Source organism: Capra hircus, chromosome 16, assembly GCF_001704415.2.
Source record: "Capra hircus breed San Clemente chromosome 16, ASM170441v1, whole genome shotgun sequence".
Lineage (NCBI taxonomy): Eukaryota > Metazoa > Chordata > Mammalia > Artiodactyla > Bovidae > Capra > Capra hircus.
Window position 1 is genome coordinate 79,055,713 of NC_030823.1, and position 22,475 is coordinate 79,078,187.

The 22,475-nt window shown below is 56.2% G+C and overlaps 1 protein-coding gene across 2 annotated transcripts in view; it reads left to right on the forward strand.

The window, feature by feature from the left end:
* The window catches only part of IPO9 (importin 9), a 39,673-nt gene extending 17,669 nt beyond the window's left edge, over positions 1 to 22,004 (forward strand). Inside the window, exons 12-24 of one of the 2 annotated variants that reach the window (XM_018060872.1) lie at positions 463 to 569; positions 879 to 1,018; positions 3,138 to 3,297; positions 15,422 to 15,648; positions 16,950 to 17,098; positions 17,299 to 17,427; positions 17,862 to 18,137; positions 18,209 to 18,375; positions 18,782 to 18,915; positions 19,599 to 19,721; positions 20,025 to 20,132; positions 20,289 to 20,365; positions 21,156 to 22,004. In XM_018060872.1, coding sequence (XP_017916361.1) covers positions 463 to 569; positions 879 to 1,018; positions 3,138 to 3,297; positions 15,422 to 15,648; positions 16,950 to 17,098; positions 17,299 to 17,427; positions 17,862 to 18,137; positions 18,209 to 18,375; positions 18,782 to 18,915; positions 19,599 to 19,721; positions 20,025 to 20,132; positions 20,289 to 20,365; positions 21,156 to 21,266 — 1,908 coding nt within the window. In that variant the 3' untranslated portion in view covers positions 21,267 to 22,004. The remainder of the gene's footprint in view (positions 1 to 462; positions 570 to 878; positions 1,019 to 3,137; positions 3,298 to 15,421; positions 15,649 to 16,949; positions 17,099 to 17,298; positions 17,428 to 17,861; positions 18,138 to 18,208; positions 18,376 to 18,781; positions 18,916 to 19,598; positions 19,722 to 20,024; positions 20,133 to 20,288; positions 20,366 to 21,155) is intronic. The other variant, XM_018060873.1, reaches the window with a different exon arrangement.

Consider the following 22,475-nt stretch of genomic DNA (forward strand, 5'->3'; position numbering starts at 1 on the left):
TCTGACCGGAGCTCAGAGCTGTCTCTAGCCTGAGGTCTGTGGAGAAGCTGCTGCCTGTCTGGTGATACACTTATTCCCGCTTCACGGTTGGTGGGCAGTCCGTTGTCCTTTAGTGTTTCTGAGGCACCTCAGGAAGGCCACGGCATGTCACTTAGTAGATTAGCCTTGCTTTTCCAAGTTGACCTCCCAGGGATAAATACCTGGTCCGTTGCCGGCCACAGCTGTGTCTCTCATCGACCCCTGATGCTCTACAGAATGTAGCCGTGGGAAGCCGTCCATTCTGTAAGCTTTAGAGAGCTCAGCCTCTGCAGAGAGACGGGCGCTGCTCCAACTTAGAGGCCTTCGTGCAGCTCAGGATTGCATTATGAATGCATCTGAGCACGTTGGCCACGTGCACGGCAGTGCAGTTCATGGTTCTAATTTGCACAGAAATATTTGTTGGCACCTCTCCTCTCATCCTAGGCTGTGGCCTCTGATTTCCAGCATGAGAGCGCGGCCGCCCTGGCTGCTGCGGCTGCTCGGCACTTACAGGAGGCTGAGCAGACCAAGAGCGGTGGCGCCGAGCACTGGTGAGGGGGGTCGGCGGGCGGCCTCGTGGGGGCACCCTCGGGGAGCCGGGTGAGCGCAGGCACCCTGGCTTTGCATCACCCGTTCTAAAGCAGTTTTTCCTGAAAGTGGTTCAGCGCTTTTATTTCATCCCTTTTTAAAAAGCCTGGGAAGGAGGGGCTTCTGCTTTGCTTTTAGTTAGAGAAGCCTGTTGCTATTAAGCTGCACTGTTTAGGGTACAGGCTTGGGCTGGCGCAGTAGCCCGGCGCCCTCCAGGCTCAGGCCTGCTGAAGCGCCTGTGCCTGCCTTTGGCGGCGGGGCCCCTTCGGCAGGTGGAAGATCCATGAGGCCTGCATGCTGGCCCTCGGCTCGGTGAAGGCCGCCGTCACCGACAGCGTGAAGAGCGGCAGGGTCCCCTTCGACATGCATGGCTTCCTGACCGGCGTCGTCCTGGCAGACCTCAGCCTCTCAGGTGTGTTTCAGCGCAGCAGGGTGTGGGGGGCTTCAGCTCTGTTGCTCCCTCAGGTAAGCCTTGGGGTGGAACTCTCGCAGCCTGAGGCTGGGGCGGCCTCATCGCCCACTCTTCTTGCCATTCTCCCACGTCTGCCCCTGTGTTCGTGCCCACTGCCCGGGGTGGTGTTTGGTGTCTGAACAGGACGCAGGTGTGGCTGCTTTGCAGGGAGCGCTCTGGCCGGAGCTGTAGACGCAGAGCCCCCTGTACCCTCAGGCAGCCTGTGTCAGGCTCATCCTCTCTCTTGCTTCCCGTCAGTTTTCTCTAACCGTCTGTTCTCTCTGAAACTATTCTAACTAGATAATTAAAGGGCTCTGCTCCCACGTTCGGGTTCACTGCTAGCCTTAGAAGTAATCGCCTCGACTGCGTGGAGCCCATTCCTCAAGGCACAGGGCTGTGGCTGCGGGACAGCGGCATCCTGAGGCCAGGCCCCAGCTCTGTCTCTGCTTCCTCTCTGAGCCTAGGTCGTGGGGCCCTCACATTGCTCCTGCCGTGCCAGTCCCCTGTCCTGTGTCCTTGTCCTGAGTTAGCCCTTTGGGCAGCTTAGGCCCCTGGAGAGCTCCCTCTATCCCTAATGACGCCGTCAGGCCCGCTCTCATTCTGAGTCACAGGTCAGGGAACCAGGCAGTTGAGTGCCGTGGTCTCAGACCCGCTGAGGGTGCTCCTTCTCTCCCACGGTCGCACGCGTGCAGCCTGCTGCGCTTGGCGGATGCTCTTCTCTCTGCTGCTGGAATGCGCAGCGTGTGCGGGTGGAAGCCTTGCCACGCACCTTCCGCCCCGCAGCGCCTGGCCCCTGACGCACGCAGTGTGATTACATGTTGATGACTGCTGGAATTTCTCACACCCACCGGCATATTTTTTCCAGAATTTGCCCTAGCAAAGCTTCTCTATATAAGCCATTCTCAAACTTTTTGTGGCCTCGGGACCCCTTTACACCTTTAGAAATTATCAGTGACCCCAAGGAGATTTTTTTGTCACGTGTAACAGTATTTAATATACTAGAAATTAAAACTGAGAAGCTTTCAGAACATAAGAATTGCAAGCATCCGTCCCACTGGCTGTCAGAGCAGTGGTGACGTGTCGTGGAACCTTTGGAAACCACTGTGTGTGACGGAGTGAGTCTGAAACAGCGTTGTCTTAGTTTTGCTACGAAAACGTTTCACTTGTAACTTCCAGGACTTCCTGGACCCTCTTTGGAGAATTGTTACTCTCCATTCTGTGATTTATCACGTAATTATCTGGCACAGTTTGCTAGGTTCTGTTGACTGGGTCCCATCAACTAATATTTATTGTACAGGTAACAAGGTTAAGCCCTGTCACAGCTAAATAGGCATAGTCTCTATTCTCAAACATCTTAATAATAGGCAGGGCATAGTAATCCTTATCCCAGAGGCTGGAATATCAGTATATATATATCTGAGTACGTATGTATAGTTCATGTTAGAAAGCTGATGACGTAAGGTTAAAGTGGCACGGAGACAGTTAGGGTTACTTCAGCCCAAGAGATGGTTTAGATAATACAAGGAGAGGTGAGTGTGTCGGCTTAAAGGCCAAGCACAGAAATGGCAACGAAAGACGGCCGCGTCCTAGGTGGGCTGCATGCCTGAGTTTGGAGGCACAGAGGGGAATTGGAGGTGATGCCAGAGGCACTGATCCAAGGGACTTTATTTGGTAAGCTGTGGAATTTATTGACATTCTAAATAAGAGAATGGCGGAGATGTAATCTGTAATATTCCAGCAGTGGTCCAGGAGTAGGGGAAGGCTGGCCGTGGGGAAGCTTCCAGAGAGCTGGTCAGCAGTGCGCGAGGAATGGCGAGAGCTGGGGCGGGGACAGGGCTGGGGTGTCTTTTCAGCCTAGGAATGTTCAGATTGTGCCTTGGGAATCTGGGAAACTGCTCTAGGTTCTGTGCCGTAGGCCACGCGTCTGCTGCTTTTGCAGTCTCGCTCCTCCTGTCCATCAGCTGTGTGTGTGTGAGGTGGTGCCCACCTGTCGCAGCACGCCGAGGCGTGGGGTTGGGAGGAGGGGCGAGCAGCTGGAGTGTGCCGTGTCCTGCCCCTGACTGCTCTCTCTCCTTCCCAGTGTCTCCTTTCCTCCTGGGCCGGGCCCTCTGGGCTGCCAGCCGCTTTACTGTTGCTATGTCCCCCGAGTTGATCCAGCAGTTTCTTCAGGCAACGGTTAGTGGTCTTCATGAGACACAGCCCCCATCAGTTCGAATCTCCGCAGTGAGAGCCATCTGGGGGTGAGTACGCCTTCTCAGAGCAAGCAGCCTTGTCTAAGAGGAAGTCACTCAGGGCAGACGCCCCAAACAGCAGGAAGTTGCTCAGGGCAGACGCCCCAAACAGCAGCTGCCCAGCTCACTGTGCTGCTCAGAGGTTTCTGATGGAGATCTCCTGCAGAGTGAATGTCGGCAGGACAGGGCTTCTGCGAGTCCCAGATGTGTCCTGGTTTTCTCCTCTTTCCTTTTCAAATCAGTCCAGTTCTGGGACCATCTGGACAGCTCCCTCCCCCACAGGGGGGCCGAACCTGGGCTCTGAGAGAGACCTGACTTGCCTGGGGCTGCACAGTGGTGGAGCATAGCATAAAAGTGGGCCGAGAGCCCAGCCCGCCTGCTTGACTGATGGTATCTGTGCTGGAAACCAAACTTGGGATAACATGGCCTGGGAGCTGCGTGTGTTCTCCCCAGTTTTGCATCTTTCTCCGTAGCTCGTGGCTCAGGTAGCCCTTTATTTGTGCCCCCCCACCCCCCGCCCCCACAGACCAGAGAGGCATTGGTGTTTGCAGGGGTATTTTCAAGTCCAAACCTAAGAGCCTCAGTTGAGTCTTAAGAATTGCTTGAAACCCTAAAAACACAGAGTTTCTCTCCACCCACCTGCCCTGCCCCCTGACCTCCTGAAGCAGATTGAGGCGCTGGGCATCGTGTGTCCTCAGAGGGCACTAGGGTGCAGGCTGTCAGGGGACTCCGGACAAGGGGCTCGCTCTCATCCCTCCTGCACCCGCAGTTTGGCATCTGTCCAAGTGCAGAGCCTCCTGAGGACAAGCGCGCTGTTTTGAGAAGACAGGCTCACATCCTGACTGCTGACTTGCCCACCAGCCCTGGCTGTGGCCCCATTTGACTTGGCTCTGTCATCATCACCGAACACCGGGCAGCCGGGGGGGACCTCACTGACCTGTGTGTCAGGTTATAGGAGCACAGGCTATCCCAGCTCTGGATCGAGCAAGTGGTCCCGGAAGTCCTGGAGAACGCTGACTGAGACAGCTGCCCACAGATGAGGGAGCCTTTGCCGATGTCCACGGCCCAGTGGAGATGCTCCAGCCCGGCACTGGGGTGAACAGTTCAAGACTGGACACTTGTAAGAGGCTGGTCACTGCAGCCTGCAGGAGCTGACTGCTGCTTCTGATGCGAAGACTGCAATGAAGACATAAAGGAGCCTGAAAAGCCAAGAAACGTGGCGTCAGGAAAGAAACAGCAGTTTCCCAGTGACCAACCCCAGAGGCATGGAGGCTTGCGCTCTTCTGATGGAGCGTTCAGAGCAGTCATTCTAAGCAGCTCAGTCAGCTGCAGGAAAGCACAGAGCACGGCTTCATGAAACCAGAAAAACGACCGGCAGACGGAATCAGAGACTCAGCCCAGAGAGAGCAGTCGTGAAGCAGCGAATGGATTCTGGAGCTGAAGGGTGCGGGAAATGACGCGCAAAGCGCCACAGAGAGCATCAGGAGCAGAGGGAGTCAGGTAGGAGCCTGCGCAGTAGAAGGTGGGGCCTTGCGAAATTACCCAGTCAGAGGATGACCGCGAGTAGAGAGGGAAAACAAGGGAAGAGATGTGAGCCCAGTGGCACCTTTAGGAGAAAGAGTAGATCAGCTGGAGTCCCAGAAGAAAGGGAAGAGACCTTCTTAAAGAAATACCGCATGGGAACTTCCCAAATCTGAGGGGAGGGTTGTGCCTCCTAGTCATAAAGCTAATACACTTCCCCCCAGAATTTCAGTCCACGGTGATCTTCAAGACGCAGTGTAATAGAACTATCTAAAAGCAAAGACAGGGGTTTCAAAGCATCCGGAGGCAAAAACCTTTTCTCGTAGAAGGAAGCCCCCGTAAGGCTGGCAACAGGTTTCTCAGCAGAAACTTTATGGGCCAAGGGAAAGGGAAGTCGCTCCGGCGTGTCCGAGTTTTCGCGACCCCGTGGGCTGCAGCCCACCAGGCTCCTCTGTCCGTGGGATTTTCCAGGCAAGAGCGCTGGAGTGGGCTGCCGTCACCTTCTCCACGAACGAGTCCGCCTGTTTGCAAGCGTGTGGCTGATGGAGACAGCGCGGCCACCAGGCTGTCTCACTGCAAGCTCAGTGGTCGGGGGAGCAACTCGAGGGACGGCACACAGTCTGTAAACCCGCTGGGAGGAGCCACCCAGACTTTGCCCTGCCGAACCCTTCTGCGCGATGATTAGACAAGTCCTCAGACAGTGGAATGATACATTCTAGGTGCTGAATGAAAAAATGGCCAACCAAGAATACTTTACCTAGCAAAGCTGTCCTTCAGAAGTGAAGACTAGATCAAGGCTTTCCAAGACAAACAGAGCTGAAGGAGCTCTTCAGTGCTAGACCTGCCTTGCAAGAAACACTGGAAATTCTCCCAGCTGAAATGAAAAGATGCATATCACTAATGTGAAAATATATAATATATTGCTACAGGTAAGTATATTATTGATTCAGAATACTCTAATACTGTGATGTGATAGTATTAACCACCTGACTCTAGTGTAAAGGGTGAAAGATCAAAGTGTTATAAATAACCAGCTAAATGAGCCCAGGTCTCCCTCATTAGAGGCTTTCCTGTGTGAGCCACCAGGGGGTCCTCATTATAATGAATGCACAGCATAAAAGGGACTGAACTGTGATACCAGAGACTTCAGTGATGGGAGCGAAGGAGTGGAGTTTCTTTATATCTGTAAAATGCCTTATGGTGACCACAAAGCAAAAGTCTGTGATTGACGCACAAACAGTGAAGAGAAAAGAAGGAAAGCGTTTCTCTATGGAAGATCACCATTCACAGCGGAACACAGCCAGAGGGGCAGTGGGGAGCAGGCCACAGGAGAGCGAGCAAGCAATTAATAAAACGGCGACTAGTAAACTGGGCTTACTTACCAAAAGTTATCTTAAATATAAATGGACTAAATTCTCCAATTAAAAGTCAAATTAGCCGAATGGATTGGAAGAAAGAACCAGTTGAGGCTACAGGTCTTAAGACACACAGGCTCAAAGTAAAGGAATGGAGAAAAGATACTCCATGTTAAATAGAAACCAGAAGAGAGTGAGAATATCTGTACTTTTATCAGCAAGTGGACTTTAATTCAGAAGCTGTAACATGAAACAGCTCATCACACTATACGGGGGCTGGCTCATCAGGAAGATAGAGCAGTCACAGATTCACGTGCCTCTGCCGTTGGGGCACCGAAGTGTACCCAGCAGATACTAACCCGAAAGGAGAGACAGACGGCAGCACAGTAACAGCGGACTTATACCCCCTCCCCTTTACAGTGGGGACTTTTTGTCCAGACAGAAAATCAGTAACGGAACATTGGACCTAAACTACACTTTCACCCAGATGGACCCAACAGACCTCCTGAGCAGTTCATCCAGCAGCAGCTGAGCCTACCTCCTTCCCACGCGTGCGTGGGGTACACTGCAGGACAGGCCATGCCACCAGGGTTGGTAAATCTAAGGTGAAAATCATATCAAGTGTCTTTCCCAGTCACATGTGGAGGAAACTTTTGAAATTAGTTATAGGAGGAAAGCTAGAAAAATCACAGATACATGGAAATCAAACTACTTTTCTGAACAACCTGTGGGTCAAAGGAATAATTAGAGAATCTAAACATGTCTCGAAGCACGTGAAAACGGAAATGCAACATGCCGAAACTTGCAAGACAGAGAGAGACGGAGACGGGAGCCGCGGCAGAGGAGGGTCGTGACTGGGAACACTCACATTAGAGCCCAGACTTGCAGGACGCAGAGACAGGAGCTGCGACAAAGGAGGGTCATGACTGGAAACACTCACATTAGAGCAAAAGAGGAAAAACAGCCTCAGACAGCCTCACTGTCTCCCTCAGGAGCTCGAAAGAGACCAATGCAAGCCCAGAGGCAGCAGGAGGAAGACGAGAGCGGTGACCGAGGAGCGGGGCCAGAGAGGCATTGGAAGAGCGCGGTGGAGTAAGAGCTGGCGTCCTGAGGAGACGAGCACAGCTGACAAGCCGCAGCTAGGCTGGAAAGGGGAGCGAGCACTCGTGCGGATCAGGGATGGAGCCCGAGACTTCACAGCTGAGACCACAGGGAGACAAAGGCTCGGAGAGGCCGCTGTGAGCAAGTGCCTGCCAGCAAATGGGTACCAGAAGAGATGCGTAGACTCTTGGAGACACGCAGCCCAGCAGACCTGGACCATGACGAGCTTGAACATTCGAACAGACCGGTAGGTGATGAGGAGGGTGAGTCAGTAACGAGAAACCTGCCACAGGAGAAGCCCAGGGCCAGACGGTTTCACTGGGGAGTTCCAGCAAACGTTCAAAGAGAAGTGAAGACCAGCCCTTCTCAGACGCTGTCCAAATACTGAAGAGGAGGGAGCTTTTCCAGACCCATTTTTCTAGGCCAGCGTTTCCCTGACAACAAGGACACTGCAGGAAGAGACAGCAGGCTGGTGTGCCTGACGAGCGTGAGCCTCAGCACAGCGCCAGCAGACTCGGCCCAGCAGCGCGGGGAAGGGCAGCATGCCGCCGTCAAGCGGGGCTGACTCCTGGGGCGCGAAGGGCTCAGCGAGCGGAAACTAATTAATAAACGAGTATCCACTTAACAGAATGAAAAACTAAACTATGTGAATATCTCAATAGACGCAGAAAAAGCATGTGACAAAATTCAGTACCTTTCATGACAAAAGCTTTCAACAAAGCACGTAGAAGGAACATACCTCAACACGGTAAAGGCCATATATGACACACCCCCAGTTAATACATTCAGCAGTGAACGGCTGAAAGCTTTTCCTCTGAAGAACAGGCAAGGGTACCCGCTCTTACCACTCCTCAACATAGTCCTCGAATTCCTGAGCAGAGCAGTTAGAAAGGAAAATAATAGTGAGCTATCAGAGAAGCTTAAAAATAGTTGCGTCAAAAACAATAAAATGTGTAAGAATAAACATAAGCCACCAAGATGAAAGACCTATACACAGAAAGCTGTAAGACATCGAGGAAAGAAACTGAAGACACAAACTAATAGATTTCTCATGTTCATAGACTGAGATAATGAACATTATTTAAATGTCCAAACTACCGAAAACAGCCTACAGATCCAGTGTAGTCCCACTCAAAATTCCAGTGGCATTTTTTACATAAATAGAACAATTCCAGAATTTGTGTGGTATCACAGTTCTTGATTTTAAACTATATTACAAAGTGATAGTAATCAAAGTAGGGTGGTATTGGCATCAAAAGCAGACACAAAGGTCCATGGAGCAGAATAGAGAGCCCGGCTCTGACCCTGCGCTCTGAGGTCAGCCGCTGTGTGGCAGAGGAGCCAAGAGCACACGTGGGGGGGGTGGGGGGCGGTCTCTGCAGTAAACGGTATTTGGGAATCGGGACCTTATCTTACACCCTGCTTATTTAACTTACATGCAGAGCGCACCATGCGAAATGCCAGGCTGGATGAGTCACAAACTGGAATCAAGACTGCTGAGAGAAATAGCAGTAGCCTCAGATACGCAGATGACACCACCCTAATGGCAGAAAGTGAAGAGGAACTAAAGAGCCTCTTGAAGGTGAAAGAGGAGAGTGAAAAAGCTGGCTTAAAGCTTAACATTCAGAAAGCTTACTTAAAGTCATGGTATCCAGTCCCATCACTTCATGGCAAGTAGGTAGGGGAAAAATGGAAACGGTGATTTTCTTGGGCTTCAGAATCACTGTGGACGGTGATTGCAGCTGTGAAATTAAAAGACGCTTGCTCCTTGAAAGAGAAGCTATGACAAACTTAGACAGCATATTCAAAAGCAGAGACATCACTTTGCCAACAAAGGTCCGTATAGTCAAAGCTATTTCCAGTAGTCATGTGTGGATGTGAGAGTTGGACCATAAAGAAGGCTGAGCGCCAAAGAATTGATGCGTTTGAACTGTGGTGTTGGAGAAGACTCTTGAGAGTCCCTTGGACTGCAGGGAGATCAAACCGGTCAATCCTAAAGGAGACCAGTCCTGAATATTCACTGGAAGGACTGATGCTGAAGCTCCAGTATTTTGGCCACCTGATGGGAAGAGCTGATTCAGTGGAAAAGACCCTGGTGCTGGGAAAGACTGAGGGCAGGAGGAAAAGGGCGCAACAGAGGAAGAAATGGTTGGACGACATCTCTGACTCAGTGGGCATGAGTTTGAGCAAACTCCGGGGGATAGTGAAGGACAGGGAAGCCTGGCGTGCTGCAGTCCGTGGGGTCACAAAGAGCTGGACACGACTTAGTGACTGAACTGGAGTCAGCTCAGAATAAAGACGTGTTCATGAGACCTGAAATCAAGAGACTCTTAGAAAAACCTGAAAGTTTAACTCTCTGACACTGGTCTTGGCAGTGATTTCTTACATTTGACACCAAGAGCAAAGGCAACAAAAGCCAAAATAAGTGAGTGGGACCACCTCAGGCTAAAGATGAGTGAGTGGGACCACCTCAGACTAAAAACGCACAGCAAAGGGAACCCTGAGCCAAAGCACGCAGCCGCCGCCTACTGAACGGGAGAGAATATTTGCAGACCATTCGTCTGATAAGGGGTAATATCAAAGTATATAACAGACTCACAACTCAATAGCAAACAAGCAATCTGGTAAAAAATAAATGGCAGAGGGTTGGAAAAGATGTTTTTTCCTAAGAAGACAGATAGGCGGCCAACAGGTATGTGAAAGGGCTCAATACCCCTAGGCCCCAGGAAAATGCAAATCAGAACCAGTGTGCTCTCCTGTCAGACTCGCCAGCATAGCTAGCACCGAAAAGGCAAGACGAGGCCTTCCCTGGTGGTTCAGTGGATAAGAATCCGCTTGCCAGCACAGGAGGACACGGGTTTGATCCCTGGTCCGGGAAGATTGCGTGTGCTGCGGGACAGCTCAGCTCGTGCGCCAGAACTGCTGAGCCCACGCGCCAGAAATAAGCTAGTTAATTTTTTTTTAAGGGTAAGATTGACGAGGGTGTGAAGAGAAAGGAACGCTTTGGTACTGTTGGTGGGGGTGTAAATCGGTGCAGCCGCTGTGGAGCAGAGTATGGAGGGTCTTAAAAACAGTAAAATGCAGAGCTGCCGTTTGACCCGTCCAGAGGAAATGGAAACACGTTCTTGAAGCGACGCCTGCACTCACGCTCCTTGCTGCGCTGTTCACGTAGCCGGCCTGTGCAAGCTGCTTGAGGGCGTCGGCGGAGGAGTGGGTGAGGGTGATGCGTGTCCAGCGGCCGGAACTCAGCTGCGCGAGGGAAACCTGCTGTCTGCAGCAGCCGGATGGACCTCGAGGGCACTGTGCTGACTGAGATGAGCCGCACACTTCCCTCTGGAGGCTTCTGGAAAGGCCAGACTTCTGTGAAGGAGAGCAGAAGGCTGGGGGTGGGGGTGCGGGCAGGGAGAGGGGGAAGGGAGCTCGCTGTTGTCCCAGGGTGAGTCGGCCCTGAGGCTCCAGCGTGGAACGCGACTGTCTGCGCCTGCGCTGTGTGTAACGGGGAGTGGAGACCGCACGTTCCCCCCGCAGAAGGGGAGCCTGAGGGGAGGACGTGGTGATGGTGGATGAGGGGAACCTGTGCAGCGTGGACGCGCATCCCGGCGCCACGGCGCTCGTGCTCACCGTGTCGCACACGGAGTACGCCACAGCAAAGCTGGGGAAAGCTTGCGTTTTATGCTTTTATAATCGGAAATAATATGTGAAGAGAGCTGGTGTTTTTTTTTAATAACTCAGTTCTCTGACTACACGGACAGGGCTTTCTTGAAAGGGGTGGCCGCTGTCCCGGGAGAAGCGATGGAAGCCGTGAACACGCAGAGCAAAGAAATGGCACGGCCCACGTTTGCGGAGCTGTGCGTCACGTGTACAAGAGCGGACCCCGGGGCGGCGAGCTCCCGGGAGGGAAGGGCCCTCGCTGTGCCTGTCCTCAGCCAGGGTTCACGTGTGGCCTTTGCCCTCTTCAGTTCTGCAGCCGGTCTCAGCCCGGCCTGTCCTCAGCGCATCCCTGAGCCTGCCCGCCTCCTGTCACCAGCAGCCCTCCTGGCCCGCACTGCCCAGCTTTCCTCTCTGCTCACCCAGCGCTAGCCTCCGATCAGGTCACGGGGTGTACGCCACTGCACACTGCCTCAAGGCGCTCCCGCACAGGATGCTGGTGACGGGTCCTCACGCGTGGGCCCCGCTCCTCGAGTCATAGGGCTGCCCCAGGTTCATGGGTGCCCTTGTCTGCACCAGGACAGCCACTACTGAGCCTCCTGGCGGCCACCTGTAGGCCTCCCCCGCCTGCACGCCTGTCACCGTCCAGGTGCAGACCCCACACCTGTGGGTCCTGCACCCAACGCAGAGCCCTGTCCTCCCCGAGACACCAGCCCCTGCCTCCCGAGCTCGGTTCCGCGCCTCCCCCCCCCACCCCCCGCCCCACGTCCCCCTTCTCCTCCTCCCCTCCCCCTGCTCCCCTCCTCTCTCCCCCTCCTCCCCAAAGCAGAGCCCTGTCCTCCCCGGAGACAACACCCCCCACCTCCCGAGCTTGGTTCCGCGCCTACCCCCCTGCCCCACGTCCCCCTTCCCCTCCTCCCCTCGCCCGCCTCCCCTCCTGCTCCTCCCCCACCTCCCCTCCTACCCACCCCCCTTCTCCAAAGCAGAGCTCTGTCCTCCCAGAGACACCAGCCCCCACCTCGGGAGCTCGGTTCCCCCACGCCCCCCTCCTCCCCCTTCTCCCCTCCTCCCCTTCCCCCCTCCCCCTCCTCCTCCCCTTCCCCCCTCCTCCCCTTCCCCCTCCCCCTCCTCCTCCCCGTTCCCCCTCCCCCTCCCCCCTCCCCCTCCTCCCCTTCCCTCCCTCCCCGTTCCCCCTTCCTCCTCCCCCCTTCTCCGCCTTCCCCCCTCCCCCTCCCCGTTCCCCCTTCCTCCTCCCCCCTCCTCCCCCTTCCCCCCTCCTCCCCCTTCCCCCTCCCCCTCTCGTGGACCCTGTTACGCCCCTCAAGCTCTGGGATGCAGGAACCCAGGAGAAAACATGCCAGGTGGTCCGTGAGGCCACTGGACACACACACGGTTTTCCTGGGGTGCTGGTTCCCCTAAAGATTCTAGGGGAAAGAAGAAATTAGATGGCAGAAGTGGTTCGTCAAAGAAAAAAAACTCTGAGACACACTGACTTCCAGAGTAAATCCTAGCCTCTTCAGCATGGCATACCAGATCCCACATGGTCTGAGTGCACAGGGCAGCCTCTCTGACCTGCCAGGCTGTGCTGACGCCTGGAGTGCAGCCGCCTTGGGAGGAGTGGGCCCAGTCAGTCCCAGCCCAAGTGTCTGCCCAGCCCACTCTTCAGGAGGGGTGGTGGAGAGTACGGTGGCCTGGAGCTTCAAGGCGCTGTGAGCCGGGAAGAAGGGAGTGCTCGGATCTGAGGCCCCAGCCCACCAGTGTACTGCTCACCGTGACCTCTGAACCCAGCGGCTGACACAGATTTCACAAGACATCTGAAAATTACACCAAGAGAAACCATTCATTGAGAACCTGGGGAGGGCCTTGTCTCCGCACTAGGTTCTTTTAACATACAGAAACGTTGGTATTGACTTGTTACCATTCCATAGATAACAAAAATAAAAACTTGGATGATGTATTTTTTAAAATGATCCCATTGGACATGGTGAGCAGCATCTGGTAAATGTTTATTAAGAGGTTAATGTGGCAAGAATACACAGAGCTGTACAAAAAAGAGCTTCACAACCCAGATAACTCATGATGGTGTGATCACTCACCTAGAGCCAGACATCCTGGACTAGGAAGTCAAGTGGGCCTTAGAAAGCATCACTACGAACAAAGCTAGTGGAGGTGATGGAATTCCAGTTCAGCTATTTCAAATCCTGAAAGATGATGCTGTGAAAGTGCTGCACTCAATATGCCAGCACATTTGGAAAACTCAGCAGTGGCCACAGGACTGGAAAAGGTCAGTATTCATTCCAATCCCAAAGAAAGGCAATGCCAAAGAATGCTCAAACTACCACACAATTGTACTCATCTCACACGCTAGTAAAGTAATGCTCAAAATTCTCCAAGCCAGGCTTCAGCAGTACGTGAACTGCGAACTTCCAGATGTTCAAGCTGGTTTTAGAAAAGGCCGAGGAACCAGAGATCAAATTGCCAACATCCACTGGATCATGGAAAAAGCAAGAGAGTCCCAGAAAAACATCTATTTCTGCTTTACTGACTATGCCAAAGCCTTTGACTGTGTGGATCAGAATAAACTGTGGAAAATTCTGAAAGAGATGGGAATACCAGACCACCTGACCTGCTTCTTGAGAAATATGTATGCAGGTCAGGAAGCAACAGCTAGAACTGGACATGGAACAACAGACTGGTTCCAAATAGGAAAAGGAGTACGTCAAGGCTGTATATTGTCACCCTGCTTATTTAACTTAAATGCAGAGTACATCATGAGAAACACTGGACTGGAAGAAACACAAGCTGGAATCAAGATTGCCGGGAGAAATATCAATCACCTCAGATATGCAGATGACACCACCTTTATGGCAGAAAGTGAAGAGGAACTAAAGAGCCTCTTGATGAAGGTGAAAGAGGAGAGCGAAAAAGTTGGCTTAAAGCTCAACATTCAGAAAACGAAGATCATGGCGTCTGGTCCCATCACTCCATGGGAAAAAGATGGGGAAACAGTGGAAACAGTGACAGACTTTATTTTGGGGGGCTCCAAAGTCACTGCAGATGGTGACTGCAGCCATGAAATTAAAAGACGCTTACTCCTTGGAAGGAAAGTTATGACCAACTTAGATAGCATATTGAAAAGCAGAGACATTACTTTGCCAACAAAGGTCCGTCTAGTCAAGGCTATGGTTTTTCCAGTGGTCATGTATGGATGTGAGAGTTGGACTGTGAGGAAAGCTGAGCGCCGAAGAATTGATGTTTTGAACTGTGATATTGGAGAAGACTCTTGAGAGTCCCTAGGATTGCAAGGAGATCCAACCAGTCCATTCTAAAGGAGATCAGTCCTGGGTGTTCTTTGGAAGGAGTGATGCTAAAGCTGAAACTCCAATACTTTGGCCACTTCATGCGAAGAGTTGACTCATTGGAAAAGAGTCTGATGCTGGGAGGGATTGGGGGCAGGAGGAGAAGTGGACGACCGAGGATGAGATGGCTGGCTGTCATCACTGCCTCGATGGACGTGAGTCTGAGTGAACTCTGGGTGTTGGTGATGGACAGGGAGGCCTGGCGTGCTGCAGTTCATGGGGTCGCAAAGAGTCGGACACAACTGAGCAACTGCACTGAACTGAAGTAGAAGTATGTGTCACAAAAGTTTTTTTAAGGTAAATTTTAAAAAAGTGTCTGTGTTGGAGTGTAGTTGACTAACTGCTGTGTTAGCGTCTGGGGTCAGCGTGGAGAGTCGGTCATGCATGTGTCCGTTCTTAAACTCTTACCGTTTAGATGATGACTGAGCAGAGTTCCCTGAGCTGCACAGCAGGCCCTTGTTCTCTGGTTTCGGTGCAGCAGTGTGCACGCGTCCACCCCACACGCCCACTCCCCCTTTCCCTCTCCCCCCTTCTCCCTCTGTGACCACAGGTTCATTTTCTAAGTCTGAGTCTGTTTCTGTTTTAAAACAAACATCTAAACCCCACAAATAGTACACCACATTTGTAAGTATGAGTAAAATGTTTCTATAAATTGATCTAATTTTAGGATGCAAAAACCACCAAAAAGTACAAAATTTTCGTAACATGGAAGTAAAAAAATAGTCTACTATTAATGAATAACCGTTGTATTGGAAGAAATTTAAAAGCACTAACTGGAACGTAACAGAGAAGTACGCATTATATCTTTATATCTGTCTATCTGAGGGATGTGCCTAAACTATAGTCCGAGGAAGCGTAATGCATTTGACTTAATATCTTAATGATTTGGATGTAGCTATGACTGGGATTCCGTAACAAAATGGAATGAAATAAATTTTAAAGGAAATCGTGAAGACCAAAGCAGAAAGACATTAGGAAACATAGAAATGGTGGTGCTGAAAGTTCTAAAAAAAAAAAAAAAAAAGCTACAGCAAGATGTGAAAGTCTAGCGAGCTCTAGAAGTAGCTTCGTGAACTCTGTAACAGGCACGCTGACTGGGGGGCCCAGAGCGGGGCTGCTGGTGAGCGTCTTGCTTGTCTTGCTCCCCAGCTACTGCGACCAGCTGAAGGTCTCGGAGAGCACCGCCGTGCTGCGGCCCTTCCTCCCCAGCATCCTGGACGGCCTGATCCACCTTGCAGCCCAGTTCAGCGCTGAGGTCCTCAACCTGGTGATGGAGACACTGTGTGTCGTCTGCACGGTGGACCCCGAGTTCACGGCGAGCGTGGAGAGCAGAGTCTGCCCCTTCACCATCGCCGTCTTCCTGAAGCACAGCAGCGGTACGCGGGCGGGGCCGTGCGGGCACCCTCTGAGTCTCATGGGCTGCGCGTCAGGGCAGAGGTGGACCCTGAGTCAGCGAGAGGCTGCTGGTGTGTGGGTCCGGAGGCAGAGAGCCTGGGCCTGTGACTCGCGCTCCTTAGGAGCTGGAGGGAAGAACCGGCAGCGAAGTGGGAGCCTGAGCCGCTGAACGAGGCGAGGCTGAGCGCTAGGGTTAGAGGGGGGCTGGGAAAGAGGCGGCGGCAGAGGGCTAGGATCAGGTGTTCGTCGCGTGTTTTCTGCAGTAGCAGGCCTTTGGAAATAATTAGAGATTAATTACATCCATAAAATGGAATGCTGTGCAGCCATTAATAGTCCAGTCTCAAATAAATAATTAAAGCCATGGGAAGGTGCTCACCTTGTAGTAAGTAAATAGATTGCTTTCCAAAACTCGTAGAATAGAATCCCAGGTTTTGGTTTTATTATCAGGGAAAACATTGCCATCTTTACCTGAAGAATGCACATTGAAGCTTGGAAGGGGGTTGGTGCTAACCTGAGGTCGCACAAGACAGTTCGGCCGTGGTCTGTGGGGTCACAGAGCCAGACATGCCTTCAACGACTAGGCACGCACTGGACATTTTACTTGGTTCGTTGTTTAACGCAACAGCATGCCCTAAGGAGACTGCACCCTGCGTGCGCTCTGCCCACCACACGGCCTCCCCCGGCGGCTGTGTTACTGCTCGATCGCTGCCGTGGCCGTGCGCCTCCGAGCGGCCACAGCTCTCGTCTCGCACAGGCCGGGCGCTTTAGTGCCCTGCACATCGAGTGCTCCTTAGAGGGAGGCTGTTTCTTGCATAGGTGAAGCAGGTTTAGCTAAAGTTCCATTTCTTCACACAAGGCTCTGCTGTTTGAAGGTTTTCTCTTTTACCCTCAAGTGGCTTTAGGAGCACCCCCAGGAGATGACATCAGTCCTACTCAACTGTGGGACCCGGAAAAGTCAGTGTGAGGCAGTTCTGAGGCGGTGATGTCTTCTTCACAAGCTGTCAGTGGGGGCTTCTTTTCTAAGCATTTGGGCTCCTAATGAACCCATGTTTCACAGGAACACAGGCATTGGAGGTTTGTCCCAGGGAAAAGGCAGGTCTTGCTTTCAGAGCAGCCGTTGCTGACTTGCCCCTGGCTCTGTCAGGTCACACACACGGCCTCCCAGGCCCCAGTGGCTGCCCCGGGCCCCAGGTCCAGGTGAAAGGTGAGGCAGAAGCTGCCGGCTTGGGTGCCGGCCAGTGGCAGGCGGCGTGGACGAAGCACTCACGTCTTCTCTCCCCAGACCCCGTGGTGGCCTCGCTGTCTCAGGACGTCTTCAAGGAGCTGTCCCAGATCGAGGCCTGCCAGGGACCCATGCAGACGCGGCTAATCCCCACCCTGGTCAGCATCATGCAGGCGCCCGCGGACAAGATCCCCGCGGGGCTGTGTGCGGTGCGTCCTCGTCCTTACAGCCCTGCGCCCCCCCTCACCAGCCGCGATGTCCTCCTGGGGCCAGGGTGTCCCTGGGCACAGAATGGTGGGGCCTCTCAGGGCGAACTCACTGGGGCCTGAGTGTCTCCGGGTGGGTGGGCTGGCCCGTGGGCCCCTCCCTCCCTTCCTGCCCCTGAGGCAGCCTGACTTCTCTCCTGCAGACAGCCATCGACATCCTGACCACGGTGGTGCGGAGCACAAAGCCCCCGCTCTCCCAGCTGCTCATCTGCCAGGCCTTCCCCGCTGTGGCCCAGTGCACCCTGCGCACGGACGACAACGCCACCATGCAGGTACCTCCACGCGGGCGTCTGAGCCGTGGCGCGTGGGCAGCAGGCTGAAACGCTTCCTGCCTTGGAAAAAGAAACCCCTCCCACCTGTGCTTGTCCAGAGGACCGGGAAGGGTTCCGACTGCTCATAGGTGTGGGGTCCGGGCAGCAGAAGAGATCCCAGCCGTGTAGGCTCGGGCCCCGAGAAGCCCTCTTCATCAGTAGAGTCAGCAGCGGGATGACCTGAGGAGGCTCAAGGCAGCGGTCTGCTCTGTTCCCAGACCTGGGCCCGTCTCAGCTGCAGCTCAGCCACGTTCCCCGGGACCAGAGGTGGAGCCTGGCGGCTGAAGCTCCTCCTCTGATGCGAGATCTGTGTCGGGGCTCCCACGAGGGGCTGGGAGGAGGATACGCGCGTATGGGTCTGGAGCCTGGCGCTGACCGGCTGCCCGTGTCCACAGAACGGAGGCGAGTGCCTGCGGGCCTACGTGTCGGTGACGCTGGAGCAGGTGGCGCAGTGGCGTGACGAGCAGGGCCACAGCGGGCTGTGGTACGTCATGCAGGTGGTGAGCCAGCTGCTGGACCCCCGCACCTCCGAGTTCACCGCCGCCTTCGTGGGCCGCCTGGTGTCCACGCTCATTGCCCGGGCGGGCCGGGAGCTGGGCGAGAGCCTGGACCAGATCCTGCGGGCCGTCCTCAGCAAGATGCAGCAAGCCGAGACGCTCAGCGTCATGCAGGTGCGGGAGCGCCCGCGGGGGGCCCTGGGCCTGCGCGCCGGGGCCCTGAGCCACTGTCCTCTGTCCCCTAGTCCCTCATCATGGTGTTCGCGCACCTGGTGCACACACAGCTGGAGCCGCTGCTGGAGTTCCTCTGCAGCCTCCCGGGCCCCACCGGCAAGCCCGCCCTGGAGTTCGTGATGGCCGAGTGGACCAGCCGGCAGCACCTCTTCTACGGGCAGTACGAGGGCAAAGTCAGGTGGGCCCCGTGCTCCCCCGGCCCCGCTGCCTTCCCGCTGAACTGTAGCTGTGAGTAGCTGCCCTCTTGAAATTCCCAGAAAACAGGATCTTCACTGGCAAGAGCCCTTCCCCGGCCCCGGCTGCAGGCTGCTGCTGCCTTCCTCTTGTTTTTAAAGTCAGGTTTCTAACAACTTACCCTGGACTTCACCCCCTGTTCTCACCGCCCCGCACGCCTTCCGGGGTGGACGTCCATGTGCTGGACTCTGGCTTTGCTCGAGAGCCCTTCCCCCCGCCCACCCTTAGGAACAGGAGCCCCTCTCAGTCAGACTCTGGCGTTCCCCTAGCCGGCCTGGAGGCGCTTTCCCTCAGTCGCAGCCAGGCGCGTCCCTCGGGGAGGCCGGCTCACCGCCCTCTCTCCTCCGCAGCTCCGTGGCGCTGTGCAAGCTGCTGCAACACGGCATCACCGCCGACGACCGGCGGCTGCAGGACATCCGCGTGAAGGGCGAGGAGCTGCACAGCCCGGACGAGGGCGTCCGCACCCGCTCCAAGTCAGCCAAGAGTGCGTGGCGCCGCCCCCACCCCCGCTGGGCTAGGACACCTGGGAGGCATTCCGGGGGGTCGTCAGTGCTGGGGCCCTCAGGCGCAGCCGGGTGTTTGTGGTCCTCCTGTGGCTCCGAGTGGACAGCATGCCTGGCGGCCAGCCCGCTCGGGGCCCGGGACCCTCGCGTCCACGGCTGCCGTCTGACTGCAGGTTCACACTCCCCACACCACCCCCGAGGCTCCGTGTCTGGGGCCTGTGGCGCTCTGACCTGCGCAGGCCCCTGTGTCCCGGCTTTCTCACAGACAGCTCATGCCCTTTAGCCCCTGAAGGCTGTTGTCTCTCCTGACCACTAAACTCCTGTGACGTGGAGTACAGTGAAGTCATTTAACGTTGAGCCTCATGACTGGGGGCTTCCTGGTGGCTCAGATGGTAAAGAACCTGCCTGCGATGCAGGAGGCCTCGGTTCAGTCCCTGGGTCGGGATGCTCCCCTGGAGGGGAGTATGGCTGCCCAGTCCAGTATTCTCGCCTGGAGAGTCCGATGGACAGAGGGGCCTGGTGGGGCCACCGTCCACGGGGTCACAGAGTCAGGCACGCCTGAGCACTGCACACACCCACTCGGGGCTGCGTGTGGCCTGGGGGTGGAGTGTTGGGTCCAGCGTTGTGCTGGGAGCAGCCCAGGGCAGCCTCCTCTTCTCCCCAGACCCCGAGCGCTGGACCAACATCCCTCTGCTGGTCAAGATCCTGAAGCTCATTATCAACGAGCTGTCCAGCGTCATGGAGGCCAACGCTGCCCGCCAGGCTGCCCCGGCCGAGTGGAACCAAGGTGCCCTGTGTCCCCACACACTCCCTGCCCACTGCTCTGGGGCTCACCTTGCAGGCCCGCGTGGGGCTGGCTTCCAGGGGCTGCCTGCCGCGAGGCCACCCTTCCCGGCTTGCTTCTCTCGGGGGCCTCTCAGCCTGTTCCCGCCCACCAGCACAGTCGGCTCTCACAGTCAGACTGCCGGGAGGGTCTGCTCACCCCGGTTCTCCCTGGGATTAGGGGCATGATGCAGGGACCCTCGGGACCTTCCATCCTGGCCAGTCCGGTGGGAGGGGAGGTACGTGCCAGCTGCTTCTCGTCTCCAAGCAGATGACGCCAACGACATGTGGGAGGACCAGGACGAGGAGGATGAAGAGGAGGAGGACGGCCTGGCTGGCCAGCTCCTGTCCGACATTCTTGCCACGAGTAAATACGGTGAGTGCGGACGACAGCCGGGCACACGCGGGGCCAGGAGGCGGGGGTGTCCTCGAAGGGCGGCGCCTGGGCTTTTGTGCCCCTTGAGCTCAGCCTCGCAGGTGACACTTCCCCACCCGGGGCTGCTTCTGCCCCGCCCCGGCCGTGTCTCTGCAGAGGAGGACTACTACGAGGACGACGAGGAGGACGACCCTGACGCCCTGACGGACCCACTCTATCAGCTCGATCTGCAGGTGCGGCGCCCTGGGAGGAGGGGGCTCTCGGTGCCCGTGCGCCCCACCCTGGTGCCCGTCCTCCCCTCAGTGCTTCCCTCCTCCCCGCCTCGGTGCCCCCTCCTCCCTTTCCTCCCCCCGGTACGCCTCCTCCCCCTCCCCCGAGGTGCTCCCTCCTCTGTCCCTCTCCACCCCGGTGTCCGTGCTCCCCCTGGTGCTCCCTCCTCCGCCTCCCCCCACGGTGTCCGTGCTCCCTCCTTCCCTCTCCCGCTGCACCCTCCTCCCCCTTCTGCTCCCTCCTCCCCACCACGCTCCTCTCCACCCTGATGCCCTCTCCCAACCCCGGTGCCCCTTGCTTCCCACCCCGGTGCCCCCTCCCCCCTCCTCCTCCCCACCCCGGTGCCCCCTCCCCCCTCCTCCTCCCCACCCCGGTGCCCCCTCCCCCCTCCTCCTCCCCACCCCGGTGCTCCTCGCTGCCCACCCTGGTGCCCCTGCTCACCCCCGGTGCCCCTCCCCTCCAACGCCCCCCCCAAACGCCCCCCCCATGCCCCCCTCCTCTCTCCTCCCTCCCCACTCAGGCCCACCCAGTGCTGGCATCCAGCTTCCTGCAGCTGTGTTGTCAGAGTCCACTGAGTGCCACGTCCTCAGGGCAGCATGTGAGGCGTGGTCCTGGAAAGTGCCTGTGGCACTCCGCCTCTGGACTGAGTCTCAGCAGAGGCGAGAGGGGACCCTGGGGTGTGGGTTCCCGTCTGAGGGCCGGAGCCTGGCCGCCCTGGCTGCAGCCCTCAGGCGTCCCCTCCCCGCCCTCCAGGCTTACCTCACAGACTTCCTCTGCCAGTTCGCCCAGCAGCCCTGCTACGTGATGTTTTCGGGCCACCTCAACGACAGCGAGAGGCGGGTGCTGCAGGCCATCGGCATCTGAGGGGCCCCGCCGTGCCCAGCGCGCAGCCTTTCCTGGCCTCGGGACTCTCTTCTCAGCCTGCAGTAGAGCCTCTGGCGACGCTGACGGTCCAGGCCTGGCGGCCTGTGCCTCCCGGGGCACGCACTGGAGCCCCGGCTCCTCCCGCCCAAGCCCCTCTGCGCTCCAGGCCTCTGCCGGCCAGGCCAGAGCACACTGCCTGGCGCGATCACGTTCCTGGTTGTGGCCCCGCGGGAGCACAGGAAGTCGCAGCCGTTGGTCTCCGAGGACAGACCTGGTGTTTCATAGGCCGTCTGTGTTCCGCTCCAACTCCCCTCACAGAGAAGTGGGCTCTCTGCCCTCGCCTGCTGATGGCGCTGGTCCCGGGGCCGAGGGGAGCTGCCCAGGGACCCTGCTCCTGCAGCCCTGAGAGTCCCCGTCCAAGGAGGCCGTCCCGTCCTGCCTCATTGCATGCAGCCCTCCCCGACGCTGTTCCTCGTGCGCGCACGCACGCGAGGCCAGCCAGACAGATGGCAATTTGGTTTTCCTTTTTTAGAAAAAAAAAAAAAAATGGAAAAACAAATTTTTTTAAAAGGCCACCTGCACCCACCATATTTAACAGCCTCTCACACACACACCCCACACACAGCCCGACGCTGAGGCTGTCCCTCTCCCTCAGGAATCCTCCAAGGTGGGGACGCTGTGGCCCTCACATTTGCAATGTGTATTTTTCTAGGAGAGTAAAGTGATCTTTACAGATGAGTGCGGTCTGCATGCTCTCGGGTGTCGGCACTGCCTCCTGTCGCTCTCAGAGGAGCAGCGAGCTGAGGGGGTGCCGGGCGCAGCCCCACGGACTGTGCAGCTGAGCCTCCGGGAAGGGCCTCCTAGACACGGAGCTGTGTGCTCAGCGTCTGGGAGGGAGCCAGTGGCCCTGCGCCCCCTTTTCTGGTCGTGCCCACACCAGGGCCCGTGTTGAATAGCTGCGGAGTGTTCTTCAGGCGGTGGTCTCACAGCAGCGGAGGGCTACCAGTGCAGCTGACTAGCTCTCAGGGAAGGGCCCTGGGACTGCTGCGGGGCCCTTGGGACTCAGGTGTGCCTGCTGGCCAGTGCCCACAGTGGAAAGCCGGAGGGGCAGGCTCCCAGTGGGGCTGCCAGCCCGGCCCCAGCCTCTCCCGCTGCGCTCCCCAGGGCCTGTGATATGCAGGCCCTTCCTGTTTCCCGTTCACCTTTACG